We start from the raw sequence: 25770 nt of genomic DNA on the forward strand, positions 1-25770 counted from the left end.
TAGTATTACCTTACTCAATACCAAGTGCCCAACTTGAAAATATTGGAGGTTGGCTCTTCGTTTGTAGTACCTCCCTACTCATTTCTTCTGGACGACCTAACGGACCAGGGCGGCTTCCCGCCTTTCGTCCAATAATTCCAGGCCCGTGGTCATGGCCTCGCTGTTTGACTCTTCGGTAGAATACTGGAACCTGATTCTTGGTATGCCCACAAGACTTCGGGAAAGATTTCCTTCCACTTTTATTTTGAATCAGTCAATCTCTTTTTAAGGTTTTGGAGTATAGTTTTGTTTGTCAATTCCGCTTGCCTGTTCCCACTAGGGTGATAAGGCATTGATAATATCTTCTTGATCTTGTGGTCTTCAAAAAATTTACTTACCTTGCTGCCGATTATTTATTTTTCATTGTCGCAAACGATCTCGGTCGGTATCCCGAATTGACATATTATGTGATCCCAGATGAAGTCGATGACTTCTTTCTCCTGGACTTTCTCGAACGCTTGAGCTTCGACCCAATTGGAAAAAAAATCAGTCATGAATAGTATGTATTGGGCTTTATTGGGCGTCCATGGCAGTGGACCGACGATGTTCATTCCCCACTTCATAAACGACCATGGTGACAGGATCGGGTAGAGTATCTCTCCCGGTTGATGAATCATCAGGGCGTGTCTTTGGCAGTCATCGCATTTTCATATGAAGTCCTTCACATCCTTCTCCATTTCGGTCCAATAATAGTCGACCCTGATTAATTTCCGAACCAAGGATTCTGCCCCCGAATAGTTTCCGCAAGTGCCTTCGTAAACTTCTCTTAAGGCGTACTCAGTATCTCCCGGCCCCAAGCATCTAGCCAGTGGGCCGAAGAAGGATCTTCTGAACAATGCCCCTTCGACTAAGCTACACCTGACAGTTTTGGTGTGCAAGGCTCTCAATTATTGGGACCCAATGGCAATTTACCTATCTTCAAGTAGTCTATGTATTTGGTTCTCCAATCCCAAGTCAAACTTGTCGAGTTACTTTGGCGTGACCTTTTTCTACTATCGAGTTCATCAGTTGTACCACTACCCCCGAGCTGAATTCATCAGAGTCGGCTGACGACCCTAAGTTGGCCAGTGCATCGGCCTCACTGTTTTGATCTCGGGGTACATATTGTAGAGTCCATTCCTTGAATTAGTGCAGGCTTACCTACAATTTGTCCAAGTACCTCCGCATTAATTCCTCTTTTACTTCGAACATTACGTTGACTTGATTTACGATAAGGAGGGAGTCTCATTTATCTTCGATCACTTCAGCTCCGAGGCCCTTAGCTAGTTCTAGACCTGTAATCATAGCTTCACACTCGGCTTTAATGTTAGTCAATTTTATAGTTTTTATAGATTGTCTAATTATGCTTCCCGCAGGTTTTAAAATGATATCGAGCTCGGACCCCTTTGTGTCGGAGGCATCATCCGTGAATAGGGTCCAGATCCCCGAATTAGCCCCCGAAGTAAGCAGTAATTCCTTTTCGACTTCAAGTATCAAGGCCTGCGTAAAGTCAGCCATGAAGTCTGCCAAAATTCGAGATTTTATGGCAATTCGGGGTCGGTACTCGATATCGTACACACTAATCTCCACGACCCATTTGGCCAACCGACCGAAAAGCTCGGGCTTATACATGATATTCCTCAATGGGTAAGAGGTTATGACACATATGGGGTGGCATTGAAAGTACGATTTTAGTTTCTTGGAAGCGCTTAGCAAGGCGAGCGCTAACTTTTCTAGGCGAGGATACCTTGTTTCGGCATCGCCTAAGGTTCTACTAACATAATAAATAGGAAATTTGGTACCTTCTTCCTCCCGGATTAAGACACCACTCACCACCACCTCAGAAACTGCCAAGTAGAGGTACAGTTGATCGTCTGCCTTCAGAGTGTACAGCAAATGGGGGCTCGATAGGTATCGCTTGAGTTCTTCCAAAGCTTTTTGGCATTACGGAGTCCAAGAAAAATTGTTCTTCTTTTTCAATAGTGAGAAGAACTGATCGCTCTTATCTGATGACCTCGAGATGAACCGGCCCAATGCGACTATATGCCAGGTCAATCTTTGAACCGCCTTGACGTTGTCGGCTACGGTGGTATCCTCTATGGCCTTTATTTTGTCGGGGGTTGATCTCTATCCCCTGATTAGATACTATGAACCCGAGGAATTTGCCCGAACCAATCCCAAATGCACACTTCTCCAAGTTTAACTTCATGTTGTACTTCCTTAGTATGTCAAAGATTTTATGCAAATGTTTCAAATTGTCCTCTGCTCGCAAGGACTTAACCAACAGATCATCAATATAAACTTTCATTGATTTCCCTATTTGTTCTTTGAACATCTGGTTTACTAGGCATTGGTAGGTGGCACAGGCATTCTTTAATCCGAACGACATTACGTTATAGCAGTAGGTGCCGAATTTTGTTATGAAAGAAGTCTTTTTTTGATAGTCTGGATCCATCCGAATTGGATTGTACCCATAGTAGGCATCGAGAAAACTCAATATCTCATGCCCGACCGTCACGTCGATTATTCGATCGATGTTAGGTAAAGGGAAAGACTCCTTTGGGCATGCTTTGTTTTGATCCTTATGATCTACACGCATCCTTAGTTTATTTACCTTTTTAGGTACTACCACTATGTTAGCTAATCAATCCGGGTATTTAATTTCCCGGATGGATCCTATTTTTAGAAGTTTGGATACCTCATCCTTGATAAACGCATCTTCGATCTCGGACTATGGCCTTCTCTTCTGCTTAACCCAATGGAACTTCAGTTCCAAACTCAGCTTGTGAGTGGTTACCTCCAGTGGGATCCCTGTCATGTCAAGATGGGACTAAGCAAAACAGTCGGTGTTATCTTTAAGAAAATCAATAAGTTTTTTCCTAAGCTCGGGGATTAACCTCGTGCCCAGGCATACCTTTCGATCCGGTAGATGCTCAATTAATATAAGTTGCTCCAACTCTTCGATCGTTAATTTGATGTCTTCAGTGTCATCCAAAGCTATGAATGATCTCGGGACGCTGTAATTGTCCTCATTGCTCGCCCCTTGTTCTTCATGTTTCTCCAGTTTGGCTAAGGCCGGTATCATTGATTTTTATTTAGCCTCTTCTTTTTTGGTTGGTTCTGCGCTCCTTGATATTGAAGCCGCGGGCACCGGGATCACTTCATCAAGGGCAAACATTTTCCTCATGGTCGGTTGTTCTTTGTAGACCGTTCTGATTCCCCCCGGCGTGGGAAATTTCAGTGCCTGGTGTAAGGTTGAAGGTACCGCCCTCATGTTGTGGACTCATGGTATTCCGAATAATGCATTGTACCTTATATCCCCTTTGATCAAGAATAACTTCATTTCTTGGATTGTCCCAGCGGTGTTTACCAGCAAAGTTATCTCCCATTTCGTGGTCTCACACGCCATGTTGAACCCATTCAATACTCGGACCGCCGGTACGATTTGATATTGTAACCCCAGTTACTCTACGACCCTTAATATGATGATGTTGTTTGAGATGCTTAGATCAATCAACACACATTTAACCTAGGATTTATTGATAAATACATATATTACTAGTGCATCGTTATAAGGCTGCACGATGCCCGATATATCTTCGTTGCTAAACAAAATAGTTCCCTTCGGAACGTAATCCCAGGTGTGTTTGTGTTTTATCATTAGCCCTTAGGGGACGTTGACTTCCCCAATGATCATGTTGATCACGTGTTGAGGCTCCACTAGTTCGACCTGTTTGTTGGTGTCCCAATTTCTAAAGTGTTTTTTGGCTCGCTCGCTTAGGAATGTTCAGAGGTGCCCATTGTTGAACAATCGAGCTACTTCTTCTCTTAACTGTCTGCAATCTTCGGTCGTATGGCCGTGAGCGTCGTGATACTTACACATCAAATTAGGATCTTTCTGAGTTGGATCGGACTGCAATGGTCAGGCCACTTGGTCTCTTTAATGCGCCCTATGGCCGACACAATGCTTGCAGCATCTACGTTGAAATTATACTCCGATAATCTTGGTGCTTCCCTACTCCTGAGCGGCCTCTCAAACCCACTCTTGCTCATCAAGTCTCGGCCACTCGGCCCTCGATCACTTCTCTTCTCGTTCCTCACTGGATAATGCCCAGACCCATTTCCCCTTCGATTCACGTTGTATAGTTGATATCAATATCGAACCATCCTTGTCTCCTGATCAATGGCCCTCTTAGATCTATCATCGATTCTGATAGGGTAAACAGATCCAGAGGGGGGCCCAAGTTCATCGTACTCGACCCTGATATTTGACTGGTACCTGTTGTGGACGTCGGTCAAGGTTACCGCTGGGTACGCCACCAAATTTTATTTTAGCTGTTGAAAATCCATGTAACTTCGGGGGTTAAGCCCCTGAGTGAACGTCTAAACGGTCCAATCATCCGTGACCGGTGGTAGATCCATCCGCTCTATCTGTAATCTTGATGCAAACTCCCTGAGCATCTCGGAATCCCTTTGTTTGACCTTTAAAAGAAATGACTTTCTGGTCTCGACCTTGATGGCTCCGGCAAGGGCCTTTACAAAAGTATCTACAAGTATAGCAAATGAGTCAATAGAATTTCGAAGCAAGTTGTGATACCATATCAATGCTCCTTTGGACAAAGTTTTTCCAAACTTTTTCAGCAACACCGACTCGATTTTGTCATCTTCCAAATTGTTCCCTTTGATCGTACATGTATAGGAGGTTACATGCTCATTCGGATTTGTGGTCCCATTATACTTAGGAATGCCGGGCATTCGAAACCTCTTCGGTATCAGCTTTGGTACCACGCTCGGAGAAAAGGGTTTCCGAATAAATTTTTTGGAGTTCGGTCCCTTCAATATCAGAGGTGCTCCAGGGATCTGATCGACCCTGAAGTTGTATGTTTCTACCTTCTTGTAGTTATCCTCAATCTTTTTCTTGCCTGAATCTACCCGTTTTGTTAACGCTTCAAGCATCTTCATCACCTCTGAAGTTTTTTCGGGCTTGGCTTCACCCGGTCTCACGATAATTTGTTCGTCTCTCCGAGTATTTTCCTAGGATTGTTCAGGCTCAACCCGGTTAGGGGCATGGCTTTGATTCTGCATATGTGCTTTTGCCGCTTATTGAGCTTGCAACATTTCAAAAATCAATCGTAGGCTCACCCCATCACCTTCACCTTCGGGCGTTTCTCGAGCTGTTGATCGGGGTCCCCCGCATACACTATTTTTGGGATCAATAGGCAAATTGATGTTGATGGACACCTGTGAGTTAGCATCTACAGAGTCGGTGGATGGGACACTATTGGGATCAGCAGGGAGCACGTCATTATTGGGCACCATATTATTATTTTCTTCATGATGGCACACTGGAAGTTTGACATTTTTAGGCTGACCTGGAATTAAGACTTCAAAGAGCAAGCGTAAAATAGGATGTGTTATGGAGATTCATATCAAATTATCACTATTTCCTTATCCCCATGGTGGGCGCCAAATTGTTTACCCAAAAAATGAGTAATAATAAATAATTTATATGCGATTTAAAGGATACGTGATTTAATTCATTACGAATAATTAAGAATAACATATAGATGAAGTAAAGACGAAATAAACGATTAAACCAGTCGCAATGTAATGACCAAGCCTGATTTTGGGTTGGACAATGGAACTCGTCCTCGATCAGACCCTCGATATGAGCTCGGTTGCGAACGAACAAAGAACAAGCGAATAGTGCTTTTAATAATAGCTAGAAGACAAAAGCAGACTTTTATTAATTTGAATTGCGTGTTACAATGTGTCAGACTAAAGAAAAATTTTCTATTTATATTGTAGGAGAATTTCAGTCCTAGTATAAGTCTAAAAAGGTTAAAATCTTCTTTTTCCGGTAATTGTTGGTCCATAATTGATATTGAACGGGATTCATGCTGTAATATCCAGTTGAGGGTCAATATTACGGTCCCCTATCCATCATGCATAACCGATCACCGCGTCTCCCGAGGTTCAGAAGCTATACTCGACCCGGGGTGCGTCGCTTTACCATGTCCGACGTCGGATACATCATTCATTTTTCCTGGGTCTCAATATGAGAGGTTTCTGACCTCGATTATAATCATGTCGATCCGTGCTTCCCCTTCGTTCTCTTGTCGGGGAATCGGGGAAGACTTTGCCCCCCGATTTTACCCGTACACAACTTCATTTCAGAACAAGAAGAGGAAAAAATTGAGGAATCTAGAACTTATAATTAGTCGTGATAGGAGACCAACTTCTCCATTGACATGGAAGAGAGCCTTATAAGTATTAGAATTAGCTTTATATTTTATTCCAATGCAATTTGTATAATTTCATTTCGTAGACTTTGAAATGTAAACACTGACGTGGGAGCAACCGGTGGAGGGGTTGAAGTAAACAAAGAATTGAAGTGATAGGTATACCGGCCACCCCAATTCTGATTACAAAGATTTTCCCTAAATAAATTAACTAACAAGGTAAGATAACCTTATTAAATGCTAAAGTGAAGATACAATGTTCAAGGAATTAATCTATTATCTTTTGCCTTTTGTATCCAGAAAATGAAGGAATTGGTGGAATTCCTGAAGCCCATAAAACCATGCTCTTTGCTGCGATTTATGCTGCTCAACCTATTACTCCCTCCAGCCAGTATCATATCTGCAAATTGCCATAAGCCAACCTCTTCTAACGTGGTGGAAACCAAGTTATTGTCTCTCACAATCTTATCCCACACATGCCCCTTATCTTTCATCATCTCAGCCAAGCAAATATGCTTCTCGGTCTCGTTGAATCCCACATATTCTACTCCAATCTGTTCAGCCAACACCTTCCACAAATGCTTCCATTTGAACACATCGCCGTTGGTAATATTGAATGCTTTGTTCTGCGCCCGCGGGCAGAGTGCAGCCCAAATTTGATGCTCTGCCACCAAATCAGCGTCTGATGCGTTAGAGTAACTATCCCAACGGACTTTTGTCCCTGGAAACGTCAGTGGAACGCGTTCGTATTTGCATATTGTTGCATACACACAAAGCGTTCCAACAATGTTCAATGTGCTATGAGGTGAAAATCCGAAAATCAGATCTGGCCTGTGGACGGACCATGTTATACTTGGTTTTCTGGAGATCTCGTCAAGCAGTACATCTTCTAACGTGTAATAAAAGTTGTGAATATTTTCCAACCTTTCCATCTCTTCAGTGAAAGGTGGATCATGGGAAATAGTATGAATTTTCCCATCAACTGATCTATGTATCCCCATATAGTGCATCGCGCCTGTCTGGAGACAGATGTGGCGCAAATTTGGTGCATTTGAGATGATTGCATTGAGGACATTGTGAAGCATGGTTGCATTAATTTCGCAGTGTTTGGCCATAGAAAGGTCAAAAGCCGAAGTCACCCAGAAGATGTGTGTCACATCTTCCAGGGTCGATAACTTGGCTTGAGTGTCAGTTGCCACAGAGACATCGCACTGAATATATGTGACTTTAGCATTCCGGACTGGTGTCTCCCGTCGTGCCACACCATAGACCTTCCACGGACCGCCCCGGCTGTCAGTGGAAGAGAGTGTTTCGGCCAAGCTGTTGCCAACCACGCCGGTGACTCCAATGACCAGGCCAACATTTTGGTTGCTCTCATGATTTGTTGTTTCATAATAGTCAACATTTTGCTGTGAACCAAAAGTTTTTGCATGCATTTTGTTTGAGAAAATTTAAATACTACCCAAACTATAGTAATAGCAGAAGGAAATTCAAACATATTGTTTTTTTGGGAAATAATCTAGCAAATTTGTACTTGCCTGTGTAGTATTGGTAGATCTTGACCACCACCAGTTCATTCTGAGAAGTGCGCTAGCTGATTGCAAAAATCTGTAGGAGGCGCAACAGAGACGTTTCAATGGAATGGTGAAGTATGAATAATTTCATTTAATCTGACCTCAAAGTGGAATTGGTTGGCGTTGTTCTTAGCCTCTGTATTCTAATACTAATTGCTCAGAGTGAAAACTATGATTACTAGGCCGTGATGCACACCTATTATGTTTTCTCATCACCGTCTTATAGAAAAAGAAAATGAATGAATAGAATTAATCAATGACATGTATATGTTAAGAACTTAAGCCCTATGACATTTCGTTGATTGGACATAAGAAATAATACTCCTGTCATGGTTACTGATCTATCCGTTCACCCCAAATGAGTACTCCCTTCCTTCCACTTTAAGTCCTTCCTTCTACTTTAAGTAATTTTTTGGCTTTTTTTTGTGGTCCACAATATCTGTTTTTTTTTTTCCAGATATCAAGTAATTAACATCTTTTTTCCAAAGTTGGTCTTGGAGTAAAGAGCCTAACAGTTGTTTGTTATATATTCAATTAGCAAATTAAAGTTAATATGGTCAATTTTATTATTGATTAATGCTAAAAGATGAATTCCTTAATAAGTGTGAAAATAGCCAAAAATCACTTAAAATGGACCGGAGGGAGTACTATTCAAGAGCTAGTCGCACCCCAATAACAACAATTTATTGCACCAAGACATAGGTGTTGGGTGACAAGGTGTGTGTGCATGTGAACTCCAATGACCAGGCCAACATTTTGGTTGCTCTCATAATAGTTTAAGACTTCATCAACAAGACACTTCAGCATTACATGAACTTTCCATTACCATCTAAGTTGCACCAGAGGTCGAATGCAGTATATATGAATCACTATATAGGACTTTTCTTCCTAGTTTATAGTCGGAGGCATGTTTATACACATATTATGAGGCGTAATTGTGTAGCCTGGGATTTGTTGGGTTAAATGTCCTAATTAACAAACTTAACGAATTAATCCTCCATAGATAAATGTTGGTCTGACATTTTGGGGGCCAGATATGTAACGTAAGGGAGTCCCTCTAATCATAGTAAAGGAAAGTGTATAACAGGAAGATATTTTTGTAAACTGAATAGACAAAATACTAGCAGACTAGCAGTATATATGTTTGACCAAAAAATATTGAAATATTTTTGATTAAATCAATTAAAGAAGATGAAGAGGTAAATCTTAATCAAGCATAATAAACTCCAGATCTATAAACAAATCAGAAAATGATGCATCAGATAAAATAGGGGTGATCAATCTTATAGATGTTTTTTCATTTCTTCTCTCATCAATCGATGGAAATATTTGTTTTTTCTTCCTTCTTGCCGAGAAGATTACACAGGAGAGGAAAAAGAGGAAAACGCCTCCCATTCTAGGAAGGTTCCCTCCCTATATATAATTATGGAATCCTTGATATGTTCTCGGGTCAATGCACCTTCATACCATGTCTGTTTTCGTCGTTCTCTGAGTACTATTTTTCGACTTAGCGGGTATTGTGAGTAAGTGGTTTGGAACAAATCATGTCGTCTTTCACTATCTCGCCGCTTGGACGGGATCCAAGTTGGGTCGACCGCAGCAGTCAGATTTTGACCAATACAGTTAGTCCCTCCATTTGCCGGGGTCGTCTCTTGTCGGGCCTGATAGACGGATTATGATTTTTACACATCTAAGAGAAATCTGACTACCTACCCTTTGGGTATAATTTTTATATTCAAGTAAAGTAACGACGCTCTTGCGATGCCCTTGACCACTGCGGCCATTTCGGAATCGAAACATCGTTTAACTTGAAACATCGTTCGTGGTTACCGCCATTATGACACACGTTCCCGGAGGATTGAACCGTTTCATGCCCTATCAACTTCGATTGGCGAATCTTGGGTTTCGCGCTTGGGAAATCTATGTCTCTTATAAGTAGAAGGAAAGCACCATTCAATTGGCACACTTCTTTCCTTTTACTTGAAAGAACTTTGCAAATCTTCTTTTCTCCTGATACTTCGGATTTTTGATTTTCTCCGATTAGCTAGGAACTTTTGTCTTTCTTTTTCATTATCACTTTGTTTTATCAAATTGATACAAATGGCTGGTAATCCTTCTCGCACTGACCATCCTGCCACAACTCCGGTGCCAGAAAACGATGTTCTTGCCAATTGAGAGGTAGAAGTGGTGGAAGATGAGGGGGTTCCGACGGCGGCTGAGATCTTGCCTCGCCCTGGGAAACCATGGAATGATTTCCACAGTCCCGCCGGGGAGGAGCCGGAACCTACTTCCTCTGTTATGAATGAGGAGGGGATCACAGAATTGAAGGCTAGGTGGGGAATCCCTCACCACGTCGAAATGCTGCCGACGGTAGGGAACGACATAGTTCATTTTGACCGCCCAGGGTATTGCGCGATCTATGCCTATCCCTTTATTGTTGGGTACACGCTTCCTCTCACTCTCTTAGTGGTAGATTTTTGCCACTTTTACGAGGTATGTCCGGCTCAACTTTCGTCATACCTGTATAAATTGTTCCTCATGCTGCTCAAGTTCGCGGAGCTTGCTGGTCGAGAGATCACTTTGAAGCACATGCTCAATATCTTCGCCCCTCAACTCATTCGTGGTACGATGATTCACATGCGCCACCGAGGGACGAAGAGTCTGGTGGTGAAAATGGATGACAGAGCCAACTGTCGCTTCTACGAGAATTACTTTTATGTGCAGACCGAGCACCTCGTGGAGGATTTTATGGGGTTCCCTGAGAAATGAAACTTTGCACGTAAGTTTCTATACTTTTGGTCGGAATGATTCCCGACCGCTTTTGTTTTGGGCAGTACTAAACTGTTTTTGTTTTTACAGCCGTGAAACTACCCCTACACCTATTGACGGTATCTGCGAGTGGGTGAACGCCATCCTTCCTCATACGACAGGGGTCTGCACATGGTCGTCCTTCTATGAGAAATATGGACGCAAGCCCCTTACTGGTAAGTAATATCATTTTTGTTTTCTGCTATCCCCCCCTTTTTTGTTTTGACTTTATTGCTTATATGACGTTCGTCGATGCCAGGGAGAGTGCGGAGAGCGAGGGCTCCTCCACTAGCATTTCGTCAGCCCACATCGTCTGTTCGCCCTGCCTCAGGATATACTACCCGACCTTCTTCGAGGGTCACTTCAGTTGAGTCTATGGCCGTGGCTTTGTGCACGGAGGTTGCTCCTCGACCTGAGATTCTGACCCATATCACCTACCCAACGGGGGAATCTTCCCATGCTGAAGAAGGAGAGGGGCCGTCAAAGAGGCAGCGAGTAGAGTCTGAAGCGGCTCCTTCGACCATGGTACGTTCAGAAGGTGATCTCCCTTTGACGGGGTCTAAGGCAGGAGTTGAAGCTATTTCGCCTGTAAAGAACAGTACAACCATTATGTCTGCCCCATCGACGGAGATCCCGATCACTATGATTGACCAACAACCTACTATGACGGTGGGTTAGAGTCTTGAGGTCGTTGTTACCGCTTTGGACGGGCATTCATCTTTGGTGGCGGGTCGTGCTCACTCCTTGGCCGCAGAAAGGGGAAAGGGTGTCGTGGTTGACGACTACGAGTCTGAGTCTGATCTCGATCCTGATGACTTCAGGATGTTTGAAGAAGGGTTTACCCCTTCGGTGGTTCATGCGGGAGGACCATCCCGTATTCTTGAGATCTCATCGGATATTAATCTTCTGGGGGACACAGAGGACCTAGTGCCGCAGTTTGACCTTTTGTGTTCTTCCGCCGAGAGCGAGGCTGTTCGGGACATTCTTGATATTGATATGATGCATAAAGTGTCTATTATGGGCTTGAGAGTATGTTTCACTTTTCTTTCATGTTCCTTTCATTTTTTTTGGTGATTTGGTCTTAACCCATCTTTTCATTTTTTAGACATACATGGTGGAAATTGAGAACACTCGTAGGGCTGACACTCAGGCCAAGATTTTCTTGAAGATGTTGGAAAAATATCAGCGCTATCGCAAAAAGTGCCACACAAGCGGCTGAAGGTGAACCCTGGTGATCGATCCCTCGGTGAGGAATTGGAGAAGAGGGATCAGGAATTGATGCAGGCTATTAGCAAAAATAGTGTACTCGAGGAGCAACTCCGTGCAAAGGACAAAGAGCTTGAGTTGGGAAAAGGGGTTGCTGTAGAGTACGAATATCTTCAGGGAAAGTTGAGGTCGATGCAATCTGAGATGTATCATAATGTCATCAGGGTCGAGGCGATGAGCACGGAGTGGATGGGAAAGTTGGCCGAGTTGGAGAAAAAGGTTACCGGATTGGAGAACATCGAGAGTGCCTGGTCGTCGGCTTTGGCGAGGGCGGTGGCTCAAGAGAACACTATCTGCGTCCTCCAATCCGAGTAGGAATCAGAGAGGGCGACGACCATGCTAAGGGAAGCGAGGATCGAGAAGCATATTGGTGAGATCGACCGGGAGGTATCGACCTTAGGGGACCAGGTCACTGCTTTTGAGGCCGAAAAGGAGCAACTATTGGCTCAAGTTGAATCTTCCTCCGCCGTTGTTCCCCGTCATTTGCACGAGCTTTGGGTTCATGATGAAGACCAACGGGATATATATAAGAGTTTTTGGGAGGAGGGCAATGTTACCGAGGCCGCATATGAAGGAGCCCAGGCGAAGGCACGAGAAGCTTGTGTTAACTGTGGATATGACCCTGCGACGCTGGAAGTTGATAAGGGTGCGGATGACGAGGGAAGACTTCCTGGAGATGGTGGTCAAGAGGGTGGTGGTGATGGCGTCGAGTGAAAGAATTGCTATCTTTGTCTGTTTTTTTCTTGGATTCTGTTGGTTTTAGCCGTATGTAATCTGCGACTGTTTGCGCAGTAGTTTTGTATAAAGAGGAATTTTCCATTGTTATATGCCTCATGTACTTCATTCCTTGTTTTGCTTTTCATAACTTTGGTGCAAAGAAGTAGATTTTCGTGTGGTGAGTTCCCGACTCTTAGGAAATTTAATGTCACATGGGTTGAGCAGGACCTTGATGACAATTTTAGCTGGCGGGACGATATTTTTGAACTTGTGTCGAAGTGTTGTCCCATCAAAGTCTGAATGGTATCGAACTCTTTTTCTAATAGCAACTTTAGCCGTAGGGATGTTACTTTCGAGCTTATATCGAAGTATTATCCCATCGTGAGTCCCAGTTTTCTTTCCCCCTCTTTTTTATGGCCCTTGGCCTCAAGGATATTTCGAACTTTTGTCGAAATACTAACTCGTGACTGTTCGATCGAGATCGAACTCTTCTCTTCGGTGATGGCGCTTGGCCTTAAGGGTGTTATTTCAAACTTTTGTCGAAATATTAATCAGTCATTATTCGATCAAAGTCGAACTCTTCTTTTTGGCGAAGGCCTTTGGCCTTAAGGGTGTTATTTCGAACTTTCATCAAAATAATAATCCGCTGTTGTTCAATCGAGGTCGAACTTATCTCTTTGGCGAAGGCCCTTGACTTTAAGGGTGTTATTTCGAGCTTTCGTCGAAATATTAACCCGTCGTTATTTGATCGAGGTCGAACATATCTCTATGATGAAGGCCCTTGGCCTCAAGGGTGTAATTTTGAACTTTTGTCGAAATATTAACCCGTCGTTGTTCGATCGAGGTCAAACTCTTCTTTTTGGCGAAGGCTCGTGGCCTTAATGGTGTTATTTTGAACTTTCATCGAAATATTAACCTGTCGTCGTTCGATCGAGGTAGAACCTATCTCTATGGCGAAGCCCTTGGCCCTAAGGATGTTATTTCGAACTTTCGTCAAAATATTAACTTGTCGTTGTTCGATTGAGGTCGAACTCTTCTTTTTGGTGAAGGCCCTTGGACTTAAGGGTATTATTTCGAACTTTCATCGAAATATTAACCCGTCATTGTTCGATCGAGGTCAAACTCTTCTTTTTGGCGAAGGCCCTTGGCCTTAAGGGTGTTATTTCAAACTTTCGTCGAAATATTAACCCGTCGTCGTTCGATCGAGGTCGAACTCTTCTTTTTGGCGAAGGCCCTTGGCCTGAAGGGTGTTATTTCGAACTTTCGGTGAAATATTAACCCGTCATTGTTCGATCGAGGTCGAACTCTTCTTTTTGGCGAAGTCTCTTGACCTTAAGGGTGTTATTTCGAACTTTCGACGGAATATTAACCCGTCGTCATTCGATCAAGGTCGAACTCTTCATTTTATTGAAGGCCCTTGGCTTTAAGGGTGTTATTTTGAATTTTCGTCGAAATATTAACCTGTCGTCGTTCGATCAAGGTCGAACCTATCGCTATGGCGAAGGCCCTTGGCCTTAAGGATGTTATTTCGAACTTTCATCGAAATATTAACCTGTCGTTGTTCGATTGAGGTCGAACCTATCTCTATGGTGAAGTCCCTTGGCCTTACGGATGTTATTTCGAACTTTCGTCGAAATATTAATTTGTCATTGTTCGATCGAGGTCGAACTCTTCTTTTTGGTGAAGGCCCTTGGCCTTAAGGGTGTTATTTCGAACTTTCGTCCATATATTAACTTGTCGTCGTTCGATCAAGGTCGAACCTATCTCTATAGCGAAGGCCCTTGGCCTTAAGGGTGTTATTTTGAACTCTCGTCGAAATATTAACCCGTCGTTGTTTGATCGAGGTCGAACTCTTCTTTTTGGCGAAGGCTCTTGGCCTTAAGGGTGTTATTTTGAACTTTTGTCAAAAATATTAACCTGTCGTCATTCGATCGAGGTTTAACTCTTCTTTTTGGCGAAGGACCTTGGCCTTAAGAGTGTTATTTCAAACTTTCGCCGAAATATTAACTTGTCGTCGTTCGATCGAGGTCGAACTCTTCTTTTTGGCAAACACCATTGGCCTTAAAGGTGTTATTTCAAACTTTCGTCGAAATACTAACCCGTCGTCGTTCGATTGAGGTCGAACTCTTCTTTTTGGAGAAGGCCCTTGTCCTTAGGGGTGTTATTTCGAACTTTTGTCGAAATATTAACTTGTCGTCTTTCGATCGAGGTCGAACCTATCTCTATGGCAAAGGCCCTTGGCCTTAAGGATGTTATTTTGAACATTCGTCGAAATATTAACCCGTCATTATTTGATCGAGGCCGAACCTATCTCTATGGCGAAGGCCCTTGGCCTTAAAGATGTTATTTCGAACTTTTGTCAAAATTTTAACCCGTCGTTGTTTGATCGAGGTCGAACCTATATCTATAGTGAAGGCCCTTGGCCTTAAAGGTGTTATTTCGAACTTTCGTCGAAATATTAACCCGTCGTTGTTCGATCGAGATTAAACCTATCTCGATGGCAAAATCCTTTGGCCTTAAGGGTGTTATTTTGAACTTTCGTCGAAATATTAGTCCATCGTTATTCGATCGAGGTCGAACTCTTCTTTTTGGCGAAGGCCCTTGGCATTAAGGGTGTTATTTCGAACTTTCGTCGAAATATTAATCCATCGTTGTTCGATCGAGGTCGAACTCTTCTTTTTGGCGAAGGCCCTTGGCTTTAGGGGTGTTATTTTGAACTTTCGTCGAAATATTAACCCGTCGTTGTTCGATCGAAGCCGAAGTCTTCTTTTTGGAGAAGGCCCTTAGCCTTAAGGGTGTTATTTCGAACTTTCGTTGAAATATTAACCTACTGCGAGTCCCAATTTTTTGGAGAGTTGGGTATCTTCTAGGGGAGTCCCAGTTTGCCTGGTTTTATTTGCATTGGGGGGCGCGGTGTCGGAGAGCAGAAAACGATGTTGTTTTGCTCACACTCATTTCATACACATATTGGAGTTTTCCTGTCTAACCTTTTCGCTTTTCGGTCTGGAGATGTGATTGGTGGGTAGGACGATGAATTACACTTTGACCTCGGGGATTTCCCCCTTGTCGAACCGGTACCTAAGTCCCCGGGAAGGCTCTTTCGGGACAGCTTCTAGGTGAGGGAGAGGGGGTTCCGCTTAAGGGGCGTCACTTTCTAGAAGTTGGATTTGTCAGGTGGACGATATTTCGGTTGTTTTATAGTAATTTTCCATTCTTCAGTTGAGATACTTCTTTGCTCGCTTGCCCGTGCGGCGCTTGCGCTCCCGTTTGAGCAAACGGCAAAAGGTGGGCCAAAATGATATTCTCCTTACCCTTATCCGATGAGTTGGTGAATGAGGGTGGATCTGTGGCGTTGCTCATTTTGCTTAGCGTTTCAATGGTTGATGTGGGCGGTGGTTTCTGAATTCCATAACCGTATTCAGCTCTCTTTCCCCTATTTTTTTTATGTCTTTGCCCTGTGAGGTTTACTTACCGTTCTTTTCGGTGGGTGATCATGTTTCCGGTTTTTTATCTGGAGGAGACTATGAAATTTCACTAAGAAATCCCCATATGCGACGCCAAATTGTTTGACCAAAAGATATTGAAACCTTTTTGATTAAATCAATTAAAGAAGATGAAGAGATAAATCTTAGTCAAGCATAATAAACTCCAGATCTATAAACAAAACAGAAAATGATGCATCAGATAAATTAGGGGTGATCAATCTTATAGATGTTTTTTCATTTCTTCTCTCATCAATCGATGAAAATATTTGTTTTTCCTTCCTTCTTGCTAAGAGATTACAGGGGAGAGGAAAAAGAGGGAAACGAAGAAAAGTCCCCCCATTCAAGGAAGGTTCCCTCCCTATATATAGTTACGAAATCCTTGCTACTGTGAGTACGTGATTTGGAACAAATCATGTCGTCTTTCACTATCTCGCCGCTTGGACGGGATCCAAGTTAGATCGACCGCAACGGTCAAATTTTGACCAATACAATATTGATGTTCATGGCAATGAGGAGGTAGGGTATTATGTCATCCTCCTCTCTATGTATTCACATTTTGAATTCTAATGTACGGGTCCCAGCCCAGACCCAGTGTCTCGCGATCGGGCCCTGGCAAGGGCATGCACGCAACCTAGGCAAAATTCTTGCCTATAAGTTTTTTTTATGTTCATATTCTACTTTGAATTTTTAATTCAAACCACCTTAAAACTCCACCAAATTATTCCAAAATTGAGATTTAAACTCCTTAAGATTTACCTAATTTATTCCAATAACACACACTCAAAAGAAAACAAAAGTTTAACCTTTTTTGGCTGCATATAGCTAATTGGTTAATATTGGTGGCATTGCTAATATTAGTAATAATATATGAATTGACCAATTTTTATGTTAATTTGCTTATGGACGGACATCACTGTTAATTTTCCTTTTTGTTTCTTTTCAGTTTTCCCCTAGTTTCACCTTCATAAAGTTCTCGAAAGATTTTCATTCAGCAAAGCAGTTATACTTTTGGTTTTAGAATCAGCTCTAATAATATTTTTTTGTTTGGTATATGTATTGAATCAGCTCTATAAGAGTTTTGAGCTGAAGAAAATATTTTCTCTTATTTTTTTAAATAAATCAATTAGAATTCATATAATTGCGTGCCAACTGTAAGTTAATGTACGTGCATGCGTTTATGCCGATTAAATGTCCACCGCGCAAGTAAATTGAGTAAAATACTATAGAATGCCTATTAAATGTCCCTGCGCAAGTCTTAAGGAAAATTGAGTAAAATACTATAGAATGCCACTGTAAGAGTGTATTTGAAATTCTGGTTCAATTAAGAAAATAATTGATCCTAGTTTCTCTTAATAAATAATTGATATTGCATAGCAAGTGGTAATTATAATTGTGCAGAGTGAATAAATTCATGCATCTTTATGTTTTGAGGGGTCGCAGATTTGCCAACAATATTCGTGGATCCCCATATTGTTGCCTGTAGCCAGCTTTATCCCGATATTCTTTGCGTTGCTCAAGGCCCGGTCAACAGAAAGAAAAGTTTACCCAAAAAGAAGAAAAGATCAATCACGCTAATTTTTATATATTTGTAGATCTAACAAAACTTTTTGTTTATTAGCCATCTCCTGCCTTACCCCTATTTTCCGTAATAGGATAGTTTTTGGGGTAATTTAGCTCCAATTTTTTTTTATTTTTGTCCCCAGAATAAGGGATAAATAGTGTTCCTTCAAATATGGGATACACTTTTCATCTTACCCATTATTATTCATCACTTTTTTACTATTATTTTATTATTTAATCTTTTAATTTATTTCTTTATATATATCTAATTATGTTTATGTAATGTCTTTATAATATTAATTTTACATCTTAACTTTGGTGTATAGTTTTGATAAATTAATTTTCGTGCATTTATTATTTTTATGTAAAATTATAAGTTAATTTTATTATAAGTTATAATTGTACAAAAAATATATAATTATCTCAAAAAATGAATGGTGCGAATATAAAATATTAGATGTTGCTAAAAAATTAAAAAATGAAATTAAAATGAAAGATAATAATATAATATAGGAGAGATGAAAGAATATAAAAAATTTGGGAAAAAAATGAAAGAATTATTGGAGTAAGTTATTTCAAAATGGAGAAATCCTTATTTTTGAGACAAAAAATAGGGTAAAGGTTGGAGACGCTCTTAGTAAGGCAGAAAGGAGTCTTATGCGGGCAGAAGCCTCTACAGAAACCCATCAATTTGACCAACGCTGCGGCAAGGAAGTTCCTGATCTCGTCTTCCAATGGCAAATAAGCTCAGGTAATAATTCAGTTTTCAATTTGTTTTTGCAATCAGTAAGACGTCTATGGTGTACATATGTACTCCAAATATTTTTTGCACTTACATACAAACATAGGTGCAAATAAACACACGAATTTGGAATATGTGCAAATTTAGCTCGGTTAAAAAGGTGGTGGAAGAAACTCCCAATGAGTGCATGTTTCCGTCAATAACGCCATCAAAATTTTCGTATTTTAAATAGTGATAGGACAAATTTTTTTTATGATTGAAGATTGGCATTGTCTTTTAGAACATCAGACTGAAATGAAAAAGAAAAGAAAAAATATATATATATATATATATATATATATATATATATATATATATATATATATATATATATATATATATATATATATGTGTGTGTGTGTGTGTGTGTGTCATAATTTAGTTGGCTGCATCAGCTGCCACAAATTTGAATGGTGAATTCATTCGCATCTGTAAAATCAATACTAGTATATAATCTTTGGTTTGTTCTTTTTTGTGGTACCAGGTTGGAGGGTAAAGTAGCTGTAATAACTGGTGCTGCAAGTGGCATTGGTGAAGCAACTGCAAGATTGTTCGTGGACCTACTCCAACTTCCGAAATTTCATTCCGATCCCTATATCAAAATCTCACTTATCAACCGGAAATCGCTAAAATTTCAATTTCGCCAATTTAAGCCTAACTCTACTCCGGACCTCCAAAACACATTCCGATCACGTTCTTAAGTCCCAAATCACCTAACGGAGCTAGTCAAATCATAAAAATTTAAATCCGAGATCATATACTAACAAGTCAAAACTTGGTCAAACCTTTAAATTTTTAAGCTTCAAACTGAGAATTGTCCTTCCAAATCCATTCTGATTACCTTGAAAACCAAAACCGACGATTTGCATAAGTCATAATACATCACACGGGGCTAGTCATGCCCGAGAACTGGCGAGCGAAGTGTAAAAGTTCAAAACGACCGGTCGAGTCGTTATATGTCACCTGTAGTAGCGGCAAAAATCCAGCAACGTCACGCTGGGTGCCCATGCTCGCCCAGCACATCTGCCTGTACAAGCAGGCGAGAACAGCAGCACTCCAACTGTACTGGGATAAATCGTCTAGCCGCTCAAGATGATAAAGAAATCTTAAGCTGACTAGGTTTCCCGAAGTGTTCGGGAACAAGACCCCTCCAAACATAAGGAGTAGCAGCAACCTCATACACCGGTGAACATGATAATCCGGTATATCGCCATCGATGTCAGGATGCAATATCTCCAAATACTCTCGAATAGTCGTCAACGGAAAACAATTGGTCCCAGCCAGTACATTCTCATCCTACGACCGGAAACCAGTGAGTTGCTGCAGCATTTCCAGGTACTGCACACCTGTAATCTCTCTCATGGCATGTGGCCGAGCAACGGGATGTCCATTAACGGGCAGCCCATATATAACCTCCATTTCCCGCCCGATCTCCAAAATCCTATAGAAGCACGTATCTCGCAGGCGTCTGACTACACGGGGATGAAGCTGGTGGTCCTTAAGAAAGTCTCACATGTCGTCCACTCCTCGGACGCGGAGAGTCGGGGCCAGTAACTCTCCCTCCCATATGTGGGCGAACCTATGATCGCCCTGTAACAACAGTAGCTCATCGCTAGAAGGTCCGCGATGAATAGGCGGCACCTCCATGTTGTATACGGTAAATTAAACAATATTAATTACATGTTAGTTTTATAATTTTATATGTTTGTTTGTAAATTAAATAATTAATTTTTATAATTATATAATATTTTATTATTATGTATTCACATAAGGGTTCCAGGCTCGATATTTGAGGCCCAGTAGCACCAAGATATCCTGAATTCTTGTATGTGTTAGTTTTATTATTTTACATGTTAGTTTTATAATTTTATATATTTGTTTGTAAATTAAATAATTAATTTTTATAATTATACAATATTTAATTATTATGTATTTACATAAGGGTTCCAGGCTCGATATTTGCGTTTCAGTAGCACTAAAATATCCCGAATTCTTGTACGTATTAGTTTTCTTATTTTACATGTTACTTTTATAATTGTATACGTTTGTTTGTAAATTAAATAATTAAATTTTATAATTATACAATATCTAATTTTATGTATTCATATATGGTTTTCAGGCTCGATATTTGAGGCCCAGTAGCACCAAGATATCATGAATTCTTGTATGTGTTAGTTTTATTATTTTACATGTTAGTTTTATAATTTTATATGTTTGTTTGTAAATTAAAAAAATTAATTTTTATAATTATTCAATATTTAATTATTATGTATTCACACAAGGGTTCTAGGCTCGATATTTGAGGCTCCGTAGCACCAAGATATCCTGAATTCTTGTATGTGTTAGTTTTATTATTTTACATGTTAGTTTTATAATTTTATATGTTTGTTTGTAAATTAAATAATTAACTTTTATAATTATATAATATTTAATTATTAAATATTCACATATGGGTTTTAGGCTCGATATTTGCGGCTCAGTAGCACCAACATATCCGGAAAATATTGTTCTTTTCTCATGTTATTTTCTTACGATCGTTGACTATAATTGGACAGAGTTTGTGTTTGATCTATCAATTATTTTGACGTATTTTTGAGTATAAGAGATACTTAAACTACAGGGATACTACGCTAAAAGGCATTATATCTTATTACACTAAAAGATAATACATTTTACTACCCTAAAAGGGCACTATATTACTAGTTTTTAAGCAAATAAATAATATAAACCAGATAAAAATAACAAATACATTTAATCACAAAACATTCACGAAAATACATATACAACAGTAAAAAAACTTATTTTTTTAACAAATAACAATGATTTTTCAATTTTTACATATTTTTTAGCACACTAATATCTAAGTCCGAAAATAAATAACATACCAGTTTAATCATAATAAACACACAAAATAACATAGAACACATTTAAAACAACTAATATTCAATTTTTATACGAGTTTCGACAAAAATTAAATCGGAATACCTCGATTTATGTTTTTTGGAAAGTTGAAGAATTGAAGATTTGAGCCCGAAACGAGCAACCCACAACGAGAGAAGGCATTAGGTAGCATGTGGGACCAACACTCTTTATTTTTGTAGGACGGGTGGGGTCCACTCGAGTTTTTTTGGGTTGTCAATGGGGGGACCGCTGGAATGAATTTTAAAATGGGGGGAGGTTGCTTTCTGTTTTGAACGTGGAAGGGAAGGGGACGAGTAATAAAGATGTAAAGCGTGGTTTAGTTAAACGTCTCATCAGCTTCAGGTAAAGTGTGGTTTGAAAACACATTCTATATAAAACGTGGTTTTAAAAGGCGCTTTACCTTAACGTCCCAAACAGACGTTAAAGTAAATCGCGGTTTAAAACCGCATTTTATATAATTTGGTCACTAAGTGTTTTTCACTTATTTCGGTGTTTTGAGTTCAAAAAGACCACAATTGGGTTCCGGACTCTCCGTTCACCCCAAATGAATACTCCCCCCATCCATTTTAAGTAGTTTTTTTGATTTTTTTTTGTGGTCCACAATATTTGTTTTTTTTTAGATATTAAGAAGTAATTAACTTCTTTTTTCCAAAGTTGCACTTGGAGTAAAGAGCCTAGGAGTAGTTTGTTATATTTCCTATGAGCAAATTAAGGTTAATATGTTCAATTTTATTATTAATTAATGCTAAAAGGTGAATTCCTTATTATGTGTGAAAATATCCAAAAATTACTTAAAATGGATCGGAGGGAGTAGTATTCAAGAGCTAGCCGCACCCCAATAACAACAATTTATTGTACCAAGACATAGGTGTTGGGTGACAAGGTGTATGTATGCATGTGCTTCTACTTAATACACTTGAAGATAAGAATAATTAAAGCTTCTTTAACCAATATCATATAGATCACTCTGTTAATAATTTAAACTTATTAAATTAAACTTAAGACTTATTTATTAAGACTTGATGTGATGACCCAGCCGGTCGTCTTAAGAATTAACGCCCCGATCCCCTATTAACTGCTTTCTCCAAGTTTATTTCTGCTATTTTGATTTGCTAGGATGTTCGGTTTCGAGTTTCGGAGAATTTTGGGATACTTAGTCCCTAAATGAGAGCTTAAGTGTTGGAAAATTGTCCGTAGTCGGAACAATATGAAGATGGCCTCGGAATGGAAATCCAATGGTTCTGTTAGCTCCGTTGGGTGATTTCGGGCTTAAGGGCGTATTTGGATTGTGTTTTGGAGGTACGTAGCTAATTTGGGCTTGAAATGCCAAAAGTTGAATTTTTGAAGTTTCCGGTCCGATAGTGAGATTTTGATCCGAGGGTTGGAATGTAATCCCGGAAGTTGGAGTACTTCCGTAGTGTTGAATGTGATATGTGTGCAAAATTTCAGGTCAATCGGACAAGGTTTGATAGACTTTTTGATCGTAAGCGTATTTTGAGAATTTTGGAGTTTTTAAGCTTAAATCCATAGTTAATTCGAGGTTTCAATGTTGTTTTAGATGTTTTAAGGATTGGTACAAGTTTGGATAGTGGTTTGTGACTTGTTGGTGCCTTAGGTTGAGTTCCCGGGGGCCTCGGGATGAATTGGGATGGTTGACGGAAGGATTTGGAGTTTGAAGTCTGTTGCAACAGCTGGCTTACTATCATAACCGCACCTGCGGTTTGGGTCATGCGGGTGCGGAGCCGCAGAAGTGGCGGAGCAAGTGCAGATGCAGATTTCGGGAGGATCAGCAGGTTCCGCAGATGCGGGTAATTCACCGCAGAAGCGGTACCGCACCTGCGGAAGGGTAACCGCAGAAACGGAAGTCAACCTTTAATGAAAAGTTGCATATGCGACCCTAGTTCCACAGAAGCGGGACCGCAGATGCGGTCCCAGGGCCGCACATGTGGAAATCGCTGGGCAGAACATATAAATTCTTGCCTTCGCGAAATTTAGCCATTTTTCATCTTCTTCAAAACGGGAAGAAGCTTGGGGAGCACTTTTCAAGAGGGATTCTCAGACGAGTTCATTGGGGTAAGGTCTTTGGTCCCTAAACTCGTTATTGGAATGATTTTTATCAATTTAAACATGAAAAATTAAGGAAAATCAGTGGTAATTAGGGGGTTAGGGCTTGTCTAATTGGAGACCTTTGAATGATGATTTGAGGGACAAATTGAGGTCTGATTTTGGTACTTTTTATATGACTGAACTCGTGAGAGTGCGAGATTTTTGAAAATATAAATTTTACCCGATTCCGAGATGTGGGCTTGAGGGGCATTTTGGTCATTTTACCTAATTTCGCGCATTAGCTTAGAATTTAATTGTAGAATCATTACTTAAAGTGCTATTTACATGATGAAATTGAATTGAATAGATTTGGGCCATTTGGAGTCGAGTACTCGTGGCAAGAGCATGGTTTCAGATTGATTTTTGAGCCGGTTCAAGGTAAGTGACTTGTCTAACCTTTTGTGGGGGACCTTCATCTTAGGATTAGTATATGTGCAGCATGCTAGGCTAGAATCACTTGTTGCATTAATATAAAATTTTGCCATTTTTGTATATTTTCATGTTACTGTTGTGTCTGTTTATTTTGGAACTACAGATGTGAGATTTCGATAGCTCCCTCTTGTCTGTTTATTTTGGGACTACAGATGTGGGATTATGGTAGATCCCCCTACATAGTTATATGGAACTACGAGAATGCACCCGGTAGATTCCCCCAATACTGGGTATTTATATTGGGACTACGAAACGGGATTCCGGTAGATCCCCGCGTACTATGAGTTGAACTACGGGACGGGATCTCGGGAGATCCATTGGATATGTACATATGGGACTACAGAACGGTATCTTAGGAGATCCCCGATTATTATTATTGGTGCTGAGCTGTATTTCCTTTCCATGTTTACCTTGTTTCTGTATAGTTGTTGCTGTCTTAAACATCCTGTGTTATTTTACTGCTGTACTTATTTATACTGTTCTGTTCCAAACTATTGATCTTTATATTTTAATTAATCTCAGTAGGGCCCTGACCTTCCTCGTCACTACCCAATCGAGGTTAGGCTTGGCACTTATTGAGTATCGCTGTGGTGTACTCATGCCCCTTCTGCGCATGTTTTTCATGTGCAGATCGAGGTACCGCTACTCAGGACTACCATCCTTGAGGGAGGCGACTGCTCTAGAGACTTCGAGGTACATTTGCCCCGTCCGCAGACCGAGGAGTCCCTTTCTATTCCAGCTGTTAAACATTGCCCTTCTGTATTTTCTTTCTTGTTAGATATTCTAGAGTTAGACTGTTAGATATTCCAAAGGCTTGTGGTTCCGTGAGTTTCCGGGTTTTGGGATAGTGTACTTGGTTCTGAGAAATGTTGTGTTGTGTATGCCGAACGGCACTTTTTAACACTACTTTTATCACTCTTCATTTTGTTTTTAATTTTTTTATATTCCGCATTTTGGTTATCTTCCACAATTTAGGCTTACCTAGTTATAGAGAACTAGGTGCCATCACGATGGTTCACGGAGGGCGAATCGGGGTTGTGACAAGTTGGTATCAAAGCTCTAGGTTCATAGGAGTCATGGATCACAAGCCGGTTTATTAGAGTCTCGCTGATTGGTACGGAGACGTCTGTACTTATCTACAAGAGGTTATGTAACTGTTAGGAAAATTCCACTTTATTTGATTTCCTTGTCGTGCGATATTTTGACATCACAATTCTAAACTTCTCTCTACTATTTTCAAACAGATGGTGAGGACACGTACTACCCGAGATGATCAGGCACCCGCGCCCCCTACTTCAACCGTCAGAGGCCAGGGCCGGGGCCGGGGCCGGGGCCGGGGTAAAGGCCGAATATGCGCACGTGGTGCAGCCAGAGCACATGCGCGAGCTGCCGCCGAGGTACCACTCGCAGTTCCAGTCGTAGTCCAGGCACCTGACACGCCTACTGGTAGTACTACTCCAGCTCTTCAGGAGACTTTGGCATAGTTCATGAGTATGTACACCACTCTAGCTCAGGCAAGGTTGCTTCCCCTTGCTGCAGCTACATCTAAAGTTGGGGGAGGAGCATAGACTCCCACCGCCCGCACTCCTAAGCAGCGAGTGCATGTTGAGCAGGTTCTTGAGATTATTCCTGTACCGCCTGCAGTGCCAGTTCAGCCTGAGGACACGGCTGCGGCTTCCGAGGAGGAGCAGCTGAGGCTTGAGAGGTACAAGAAGTACAAGCCTCCTATATTCAATGGTCTAGCATCGGAGGATGCTCTGGATTTCTAGATGAGAGTTTCCGCATTCTCCGTACCATGGATATCAAGATCGAGCAGGGTTTTCTTCACTACTTTCCAGCTTCAAGGAGCTGCCTATGAG

At 40.9% G+C, this 25770-nt stretch overlaps 1 protein-coding gene across 1 annotated transcript; it reads right to left on the bottom strand.

Moving 5' to 3' along the window:
* Nucleotides 1–6313: 6313 nt before the first annotated feature.
* On the bottom strand, nt 6314–8204 carry LOC107770580 ((S)-8-oxocitronellyl enol synthase CYC2-like). Its single transcript, XM_075256803.1, has one exon. It carries the CDS (start codon nt 7694–7696, stop codon nt 6521–6523), a length of 1176 nt encoding a protein of 391 aa, XP_075112904.1. The 5' UTR covers nt 7697–8204; the 3' UTR covers nt 6314–6520.
* Between the last annotated feature and the right edge of the window lie 17566 nt (nt 8205–25770).

Source organism: Nicotiana tabacum, chromosome 7 (assembly GCF_000715075.1).
Source record: "Nicotiana tabacum cultivar K326 chromosome 7, ASM71507v2, whole genome shotgun sequence".
In the NCBI taxonomy this organism is placed as follows: Eukaryota; Viridiplantae; Streptophyta; class Magnoliopsida; order Solanales; family Solanaceae; genus Nicotiana; species Nicotiana tabacum.